Source organism: Cynoglossus semilaevis, chromosome 19 (assembly GCF_000523025.1).
Source record: "Cynoglossus semilaevis isolate Cse_v1.0 chromosome 19, Cse_v1.0, whole genome shotgun sequence".
NCBI lineage: Eukaryota > Metazoa > Chordata > Actinopteri > Pleuronectiformes > Cynoglossidae > Cynoglossus > Cynoglossus semilaevis.
In genome coordinates this window covers 8195087-8205748 of record NC_024325.1, presented here as the reverse complement: position 1 = coordinate 8205748, position 10662 = coordinate 8195087, and the positions used below count along the sequence as shown (strand labels likewise).

At 39.3% G+C, this 10662-nt stretch overlaps 1 protein-coding gene across 2 annotated transcripts in view; it reads right to left on the bottom strand.

Annotated features, from left to right (window-relative positions):
- Positions 1 to 4695: 4695 nt before the first annotated feature.
- nectin1a (nectin cell adhesion molecule 1a) overlaps positions 4696 to 10662 on the bottom strand; it is a 9816-nt gene continuing 3849 nt past the window's right edge. The window contains exons 2-10 of one of the 2 annotated variants that reach the window (XM_017041603.2): positions 8340 to 8452; positions 7995 to 8253; positions 7423 to 7540; positions 7007 to 7188; positions 6811 to 6928; positions 6521 to 6672; positions 6302 to 6434; positions 6148 to 6211; positions 4696 to 5440 (exon numbers count right to left, since the gene is read on the bottom strand). In XM_017041603.2, coding sequence (XP_016897092.1) covers positions 5255 to 5440; positions 6148 to 6211; positions 6302 to 6434; positions 6521 to 6672; positions 6811 to 6928; positions 7007 to 7188; positions 7423 to 7540; positions 7995 to 8253; positions 8340 to 8452 — 1325 coding nt within the window. In that variant the 3' untranslated portion in view covers positions 4696 to 5254. Of the gene's footprint in view, positions 5573 to 6147; positions 6212 to 6301; positions 6435 to 6520; positions 6673 to 6810; positions 6929 to 7006; positions 7189 to 7422; positions 7541 to 7994; positions 8254 to 8339; positions 8453 to 10662 lie in introns of both variants that reach the window. The other variant, XM_008332759.3, reaches the window with a different exon arrangement.

The window sequence follows — 10662 nt, the reverse complement described above, 5'->3', positions numbered from 1 at the left end:
CTTTATAGCTTCTGTCCCAGGTTTGGTGAAGCTCCATATGTATATGTCAGGTGAAGTTTTACCGCACTCCAAAAGCACCGCCTTTCCTACCACCCCGTACACACTGGAGTCCCGATACACCACCTCCCCGGTGTGATTGATCTGCACCGCTGGAGGAGAGAGAGAGGACACACACACACACACACACACACAGACAGTTAGGCAGAGAATAGAGAATAGTTGTGTGTGTGTGTTCGTGTGTGATAGAGAAGACAACGGAGAAGAACGTGTCGCATCTCCTGCCGGTGTTCAGTTACGGTATTGATTACACTATAAGTTTCAGAAACACTCTGAACAAACACACCTGGATTTGTTTCTCTTTCTTAGAAGATGAAGATGAATTGTCTCATTGATACCGACATAATGTCAAACTCCAAATAACAACTCAATACTAGTATTTAATACTACAGTACCTAACTAACTTGCACTCCTATTAACTGTAGTACTAAGTTGAAATGCCCTGGTTTAGAGTAATACAAGATAACAAAAGGAGAAAGTTAGAAATACTGATACTGATTTATTAGTTAGTTAATCAGCCAACTGTCCCAGCTGGACACAGTTGAGTATCTCAGAGACATCAGAATTGTAATACAAGTTCAGAGTAAAACTTGTTCCCTGGTTGAGAGTACTGCACTTGCCTCTTAATCTTTTAAAATATTTATATTTCTCAAGTTCTCTATGCTAGGAAAGCATCAATAACAGCAACGATAGCCTCCCTGATCCTTTAATTCAAACCTGTGCCAGTCTAATGACCTGATACACAGCTTTTTGCCATGAGCAGCTGGTCACTGGTCAGCCAGTGTTGTGTGTTAGTCTGGTTGTCTCCAGGGGTAGTTTGTTTAACTAGGTCAACAATGGAACATAACACTGTCCACTTCCAGTTCAATGCACATTAATTACTAATTTTGGTTTCTAGAAAAATTGTATTCTGACTCCCCTGATCTATACCGTACACGTTTATGATCGTGCCCTCATTTAAACCCATTTAGAGCAGCACGTGTTGGACATATTAGTCAGATTCTTTTATTTTTTCAACTATTCTTTGTAGAAAACAGTCATTAATCAGTCATTGAATAATAATAATAATAATGACGAGGATTCATCAATACATTTATTGACTATCAATGATGCCCTATAAAACATTACGTGTCTTTTGTTAACATATCTATGACACGTTTCGGTATCTCTCATGATGAAGTTCATCAGTGTTAGAGTTTCCTCTGCTCTGCACTTTTCTGATCTGTCAATCATATTTATTAGCCATATAAATTATTATTTAAAACATGTTACACATGAGCAAATGGTTAAAGAACAAATCAAATGTTAAAAAAAACCACTTACCATGAGTGGAGAAGGTGACCAGACTGGTGGGTAGAAATAAAAAGGCCAACCCTAGCAGTGGGGCCACCATGGTATCATGATGATCCTGAGTCACAACAAGCTTTTACTCCAAAAAATATAAAGGGTAATAATGAAGGTGTTATAGGAAGCTAAGCCCTTTACAGCATAGATGAAAGAAAGTTCCGTCAGATGTCGGAGGTCATCCCTCTGCTCCAGAAGTTTTGTAGAGAATCCAGTTGCAGGCAGTGACTTCATTAGACTGAGAGTGGGAAGAGACAGACGGCCACTAAACTGATTTGAGCTCAATTATTCATGTGTTTTTCCTTTCGCTCCGTCCCTCCATCCATCCCTCTTTATTTCTCCTGCAGGGTTAGAATGACACGACGAAACTGAGCTCATCTATTTTACAAGAGACTGGACAGGTAATACACACAACACACACGCACATACACACACATACACACATACCAATTCACATTCCTACACTCACAGCTGTGTATAATCTTGATGTACTTTCCATTTTTGCTCTCTTTATTCTGTAAAGTACATCTGGATAATATCTGTTAACCATCTCTTTCAGTGGAGAGAGCAGGTTTAGATGGTAAAAAAAAGAAAAGAAAAAAGAAGCATTGCATGATTTTATTGTAGAATTTGATGCACTAACATTTTGGTGCCACCAAACCATTGAGCCAATCCTGCAAACACCTCGATTTCTTTGAATTCCTTTTCGTTTCGTTGCTGCCACCAAGAGGCTTTTTCTCCAGTATAAGTCAGCAGGGGGCAACATTCATGGGTTTGAATAGAGCTAGACTGGCTTCACAGTTAAAACACACATAAAATAAAGATTAAAAAGGATTCATTGCTTTTGAGATTTCATTTGCCCTTCGGTTTCCTTAGACACACTTTGATATTGAACTGTATCAAAGTGTGTATTTTAAAAAGATATTTAAATATTTATATGATAAACTTCAAAGAGGTCAGGAGGAGTCTGTTATGACACTATTTTCTGACCAACTCGAAAACTCCAAATCCTTAAGATTTTAGTTTCAGAGGTCATGCAAGGAGCGGAGAGCAGAGTGAAGTCAGATGATGGGATTAGGATTAAAACAGATTCAGAAATCTGCCGTGTCGCGCTGAAGCTGCGGCTCTCCTCGAAATGGTGATCACCAGGGGAATGTATCCATTCCCTTGATGATCACCATTTTGGGGAATATGGTGGAGAGGTGAATGTGATGTTAATCATTCAGTGCTTTTTGTAATTATTTTTTGTGGTCCTAATGTTTATATTTGGGGGGTAGAACAGCAGAGAAGGAGAGACGGCAGAGGGCCAGGACTCATCTACGACTGTGTAATGTGAGAGGTTTGTCATGAATGAATTCAGGACACGGATCAGTTTCCTCTCAACTGGCAGAGATGAGAGCTGAAAGCTGTGGAGCGAGACACTTTTGGTCTCTCTTCTTTATTAAAAACACGCGCACCGGTTAAAGAGAAACTAGGCAAGAAATGTTGATAAAAATGTGTTTAGATATGATTCAAATGTGTAACCTCACGTTACAGAAGAAAGTTTTTCAATATCAAAAATACTATATTTTTGATATTTCTTATCAGTGGTGTTCATACAATAAATACATGGAATACAAATACTTTAAGTACATGAAAAATGCTTGTTTGTTGACTTTGAGTTAGCTTTTCAGACCTTAAGTGGAAAGTATATTAAATATGCAGTAAAAGATAAGAAACTCTGCCAGAAATGCTAATTTTTTTAAATTAATCGTTACCAAAATATGACCAAGATTTGTTAACACTTAAAACCTTACCGTTGCTGAATATATTTGACATAGTCTGGAATTGTGCATTTAAACAACTAATGGGTTTTTGTTTTTTTGGGTTTTTTTTTTTTTTTGGTTTTTACTACGGAGTCTGAAGAATTCATGAGTTCCCTTGTGTTCTGTGTTTTTCTTTTTCTAGATAGCGACAGCTCACGGTAAATCATGGATGACTCTGTGGTCCAGTCGCTGTCAGGAACCGACGCGATCTCCTCTGAGCGTCATGTGAAATGACACCAGCTCCAGGTGTGTTGTCCTCGTTTCCTGACATGCATCTACATGTTTGTGTAGCGTTAAAGGTAACATGACAAAAAAAGCAGGCAGTGGGTGAGAGACGGCAAAAAAACTAAACAAGCACAGAGACACACACATACTGACGGAAAAGGCAGGAGAAGAAAAACAAAAATATTTGCTCTTTATACAAAATATAAACTAGCCATGGAGAAAAGGATTTCTCTGTAGTTCATTAAGTGAATAAATGTTTATTAATTTATTTCCTTCAACATTATTATCAGCATTATTGTTATTATTATTACTTGGTAAAGGCAGGTTGAATAAAGAGTTGGAGCTGTGGCTGTGCTGTTGTCCTCACATTGTTTGTCAGTGAAGACGATCTTCTGACTCGTGATCCTGTAATTGTTGTTGAGACTGAACTGAACAGAAATAATTGGCTGAAGCTGAAGAGGTTAAGGTCAGTGTGTACTGTTGGTGTGTGTGTACAAAACCACACGTATGCTTTACTGACACTGTTTACTGTTGACTGGACATCGACCAGACCAGCAGTGTCAATACAGGTGCCTAATTTAGACGTGTGTCCGGGAAAGATTGGAAGTTCAAGCATTGAGTGAATTATTTGTCATTGTGACACAGCACACCACTGCACACACAACCAAATGTGGCCTCTGCTTTTAACCCATCACACATAGTGAGCAGGGGGCAGCAGTGTGTGGGGACGGTGCCATGGTCAGAGCACCTCAGTGGTAACTTGGCAGCTGGTGGACTCGAACCTGAAACCTTCCAGACCCAAGTCTAGCGTGGCTAATCAAGTTTGAAGTATATAGTTTCACCTGAATACTTAGAATATTACTATTGAAATTTCGAAAATATATTAGAATATTAAAGTAATATCAGAACAGCTTGTAATTTGTACAGAAAAGTATAGTGGCGTTACCTCATGTGTAATTATTAGTGTCTTCTTCCATCAGATATATACTGGTTTCTGTTTGGAAAAAAAGAAAAGGTGATTTTCAAGTTTCTTCTCTCAAAATTTAAAGTGAATAATAATAGTAATATAAAATACCATTATTATTTATCAGTGTTATTTTCAATGAAACATCCTTTGTAGAACTTCGACAGTGAAGGTATCACACAGTGACCATCCTAATGATGGCCCGGAATAAAGAAAAGTTTAAAGAGAATAACTGGCCAATGATGGCCTGGAATAAAGAAAAGTTTAAAGAGAATAAAACTACTTCCTCTGCAGTGATGGTAACATTAACATTTTATTTCAACAGTTAAAACTAAAATGTACAGTTCATCCAACAGCCAGTGTCAATGAATTCTAAAAAACACAGAAATGCACCACAAATATAAAGAACAATTTCTTTTAAACACATAAAAATGTATGCAATGAGTAAAAATGTTTCTTTTCTCTTTTTTTGCAAACAAAAACACAAATGTTAGAAAATACAAATACAGGAAGCTGTTTTACGTAACAAGAGATAACAGCCAGCAGAGAGTGGGCAGCGGGATCATTTATAATATTTCATTTGAATGGAACATGTTGACACAATATTACATTAAAACCACAGAATGTCAAATAATCCTTCAGCTGACATTCTACTATCCTAAAACCAAATGTTCCCTTTTTTAAAGAGTGAAAACAACCGTAAAAGACAACAGGATAAAAAGGTTTCACATCAGTCCAACTGCAGCGTCCTTCGACTTCCAGAGCCACAGGGCTGCAGACGGTGTAGACAAGTTCAGGGTTCAAGCCTCGTGTTTGGAAAAGTTTGTGGATTTACATGAGTTTGTAAAAAGATGTTGGATCAGACGTATTGCTCCTTGGGTGTTTGGTAGCCCCCGACGCCTGGCGGGGGTGAAGACATGCCCGGTACGGTGGGGTATTTGAAGATGGCCATGGTGTGTGACGAGGGAGAGAAGGTGTTTTTGGACGAGGTGCTGCTGCTCCTGGTGGTGTTGGTAGAGGTTGGCTGTGAGGAGTGGTACGGCTGCTGCGGCAGAAAGGACAGAGGAGGGTTGATGGGGGGAGAGTAGGGCTCTGGGTAGTCCTCTTTGTTACAGGCCAGTCTGTAGCTCACGTAATCTGCTGTGTTTGGAAGCTCCTCGTAGAAGCGTCCAGAATGCTGCGGAGGCGCGACAATTATGACAAAATAATGTGTGTGTACATGTACTGTGTAAAGGTACTGTAAAGTATTTGTGTGAAAATACCCAAATGCAGTTTATTAGTACGTCACTGTTGCTGAGATCAGCTGTGTTTATAAGGCAAGTATATCTTCAAGCTATACAGGTATATATGTATGAATGTATAACATATATACAACATATAAATGGAGGTGGTAAAGGAAAATGTATACTTTTTACTTCATACAAAAGACAGATCAGGTGGGGTCTTGTTTATTCATATATGGGTATGTATTAGGGCTGGGGTGTGTAATGTATGGCAGGACGATAATGGGGCAACGATGCAATATTTCGCTATATATTGCGATACTGTAAGTACTAGCTGTTGTCTTTTTTAATTTAACTTAAAAAAATTAACTGTAGGACTGTCAGCATACAGGGTCAGGGTCTTTAATTAATTGTAGGACTGTCAGCATACAGGGTCAGGTTACTAACCTCAGGTTACTAGAACTGAATCAGAGGGACCTATATTTGTAATCGTTAGTGATATCTCAATGACACATATGACAGGTTTTACCTGGTTTTCATCTGCTGGTCTTTTCCTCATTTGTTGAGCCTTTTTTTTGGAAGTGGAGCTATTTCTGCTTAGTAAGAAATGACAAAGTCAGTTCCAGAGGTTGTGAACCATCGTAGGAAGAAAAACATTTAATCTAAAAATAGAGTTTACATACGAGGGTCCGTCTTTTTTAGTCCTTATTTTGAGAATCAACACCGTGATTGTAATGCCCATCAGCACTCCAGCAGCCAGTAATAGAGCAATGACGCTGATGACATCACTGGTTGCAATTTGAGGTAGAGGCTTCTCTACAAAAGCACGACAAGAGCAACAGAACAATCACGAGTCAGCAGATAGAATAAAAATTCCGTCTCAAACCGCTGATCAAACTTACCTATGATGCTGACTTCAACAGAACCCGATTGCGTTCCGATGCTGTTAGTAGCATCGCACACATAAATGCCCTGCAGGTCATATGTGACTGGTCCTTTGAAGATAACAACGTTGTCTCGGATCTCTGCGTTGCTCGGCATGGAGCCGTTAACCCTTCACCACAAGAAGGCAGAGAACAGAGACTAAACGTCAGGTCTTTATAGGTGACGTTCTGTTCCCTGGACGTAACGTTTGCACAGCGAGGAGATTTACTTTAAGGTGTAACTAGGTGTAAAAACTAGTTCAACTCACAGTCTCCACTGAAAGAGGGAGACGGCAGGGTTGGCGTCAGCTCTGCAGCTCAGCTGGACGTTCTCTCTGTTCAGGTACCAGTTCCCGTCAAATCCCTCCACTGAAACATCTGGCTCATCTGTTACAGAGGGACACACAGATAAGAAACCAACACAGTCACACTTTTATTCGTTCGGCTCCACGACGAGACACTCACACTGTATGTCGAGGGTGACGCTGTCGGTGAAGACTTCATCATTGTAGGTAGTGACACAGGTGAGAGTCTCTTTATGACTTTCTTTGCTTGGCACCAAAATGTAGTCGCTCTGGATAGTGAACGTGCCGTCGGGGTTCTTGTACTCTCGAGTGGTCACTTCTCCAGGCACCTTGGCCTCCCACCTGCTCAGATTAACAACAGATATATTAATAATAATAATAATCTTCCAGTTTAATGACCTCACACTTGACTGTAATCTTGGCCTGTTTAGTATGACGCTGATATACTGGCAGGAATTGAAGAAAGAAACTCCACAGTGGTTGGGACTCACTAACGTAGAATAAACTGTATTCATCGATAATGGAAGGATAAGGTCTCTCTCTCTCTCTCTCTCTCTCTCATGCATACACACACACCTAATGGAACCAGGTGGTTTTCCATTGGCAGAGATGCAGGTGGCCACAGGTGTCCTCTGATTGGATGACCGAGCCACCAGTGTTGGTGTGGACAGGCTCATCTGAGTTGTTGGACGAACTAAAAAATGTAAATGAGATGAGAACGAAACACTCAAGAAAAAACAGTGACCTCATTGTCCTTTACCTTTGTGTAAATATATGAAGAAACTTTTTGAATAATGACATAGAAATAATGATATAAAAGTTTAAAATAGTTTATTCCAGAATGTGTTTGGAAAAGTCAATATAATAAAACATTTTTTAAGGCAACTCATTATTTATATTTATTCTGACTTTTACATGATTATTAGGATTTTTTTATTAACCTTTTGCCATATTTCACACATTATTATCTCAGATTCTTTATATTATAATTCAGACTTCTTGTCAATTTTTCTGGAAAGAATGGCATTCCTACAGTAGATAGAAAAAAAAATTGTACTTTTGTACTAAAAACAGTCCTTGTTAACAGGCCCTGCAGTAAGTGACAGTGTATCTAAATCATGACTTGTGCCATGCCGCGCCTGTCTCACCGTAGACAGAGAGGTTGACAGTGTTCTCTCGGTTCCCTGCTGGGAAGGTGGTGTATTCACAGATGTATGTGGACTCATCTGTGAGGCGGAGGGAGGAGAAAGTGATGGTCGTGTCTTCCAGGTTTGGCGTCCGTCTCCTCACTGCCGCGTTTTTGAAGGCAACGCGATCCTTGTAGGGCGGGGCTACAGACACGCCCAGTGAGGGGTTGGCGATGGCCACGTTCTGTTTAGTACCGTTGACTAGTTTCTGCCAGGTTACCTTGAAATTTACAAGGACAAAGATGGAGAACAACTGACCTTTGACCCACCATATGTATATGTATGTATACACACACGTATAAATACCTGGGAGATTTTGACAGGTGGAGAGCTGTTGATGAAACGACAGCGGAGATCCACCTTGGAGTCCACGTACCCCCACCTGTCATCGTCCATTTCCACCTTCTGACCAATGATTCCTGGGAAGGAAATAAGTGGTCACACACATACACACACGTGTTAAAAACATGAGAGTGACACGTGCTGGGCTCCTCAGCAGCACGTTCACCTCAGAGTGATTAAAGTGTGCTGCAGTGTGAGCTCTGGTTAACGGTTGTGGATTAGAGTGAGGTATAAATAAGCCCGATTTGTGCAGTTACTGTTCCTGACTGACTTACTGATCCCATATAACAAATCCACAGCAGGGTCACGCCCACTTCCTGTACGTACACCACACACGTGCTTTCACGTGTGCTTGTCAGATAAACAGCAACAACATAAAGTAACAGTTTGTTTTTTCCGATATTTTATTTTCATGGAAATCAGTTCAGAGTCTTCCCACATTAACTTTAAAGTAATACTTCATTATACTATTTCTGGACAAGCTAAATTCAGGATATATTTTAAATGTTTAGATTTTAGCTGTTTTACTTTTCCCTAATTTCAGCCATTTTAGATAATTCTCATGGCTAACTTGCTAAATTAAAGATATTATATTAGGATATTTTTATAGATATGTTTCATTATTTTGTACAACTTTTACTCTAAGTAAATTTGATCTCTGTGTTTGCTACCACTTACCTGTACTATCTACTACTATATTTAGTTCATTTGTATTTTAGCAGAAAAAACATCAAATGTAGCATTCATTAATCATATAATAATTAATCATATAATAACTTTGTGTGACCATAAGTTCTCCCCCTGAAAGAAAATCTGTTTCTTATTTAAAAACCTTTCCACAAACAACAAACGTCAGCAGGGAAAAAGAAAAAACATCCGTTCCTGAATGTGACATTGTGAAAGTGACTGTTACCCAGGAGTTATTTCCACTGATTATACTGTGCAGTATTTTCATGTTAGTAGTGGAGAAGTATTGATCAGTCCTGTTTCTATTAGAGAGACAGATGATCAAAAACACCTCAGGCTGGCACAGCAGACATCAACCTCTGGGTCACCCCACCTAAGAGCTGGATGTCCATCAAGTATACCAGACTGCATCACAGCTTGTTCAAAAAATCCCAGGATCAGAACAATTGTGTTTTTTTCCATGCCAGTTGGTGTTGTAACAGATTAGTTCAGTACATGAGGTGGTTTGAAATTATATTTTCCACTGCAGAAGAGAAGTATTTATTTGTAACATCATCCACACTGCTATGTTTTCTCTTGTCCCAATTCAAATTCCCAACGTTATTCGTATCATAACTCAGAGCATTTCTTTACTCAAGTATGACCTAAAAACTCAGCTGTGTCTTTATATATTTATATATTTAAATGTAACTGTTTACTCAGTAAATTAATTTTTTAATGCTAAAATGTTCAAAGTTCCTCTTATGTAAAATCAACATAATTTAGAAAACAAATGTCAAGTGTGGTTTTCCATGAAACAGGTATTTTCTTATTTTATTTTTTTTTAAATCTCATTCTCATAGTGTATTTTGTTTTTTTAATTACTCTCCTGCAGTAATAGAATTGCAGAATGTGTGTACAAAAACCCACTTTTATATCCTGTTCTGTGGTTTTGTGTGGGTCACAGGAAGGGAAGTGGACCAGAGAGATTAGAGCATTTAGGATATTAAAGTGCATCTGCGGCGGCTTCTTTACGTCCTGCTTTCTGCTTTCAGAGTCAGTTCTGGTCTGTCCTGAGCTGCTGTGGTGAACAGCCATGTGTTAAAATACAATCATTAGTCTCTTTCTGTAAAATCTAGCAGCGGTACATACTGGCACCTGAGCAACAGGAGGTTCGCCACAGATATCCAACCTGTGGAGTGTTAGAGAAAGATCACATCAACATCTCTTCTTCATGTGGCCAGAGTCAGTGTCCAATAGTAGAGTGACACTGGTTACAGCTTGTACAAAATAACTAAACAAAAGAGAAAATGTGAAATGCCAGATCAGTGCCATTTCTTCACTAGGGAACAAATAAAGAAAATAGCTAAAAAATAAATAATAATAAATAATTTGCCTTTCTGTGTCAGGTCCGCCCTACAATGGACCCACGCCCCACTGATTTAGGCTCTGAAACAATTAGAACACCAAGGTTCTAGAGCTCATTAGGAGATTGATTGCTGAGTGAAAATAAATAAAAAAGTGCCATTCTAGCTGTCCAAACTGAGCGCTGCAGAGGGGCAGATTAGGGGCTTTATGTGACAGCAGATAAGAGCTCACCCCCCTCCCCCCCCCCTCCCCC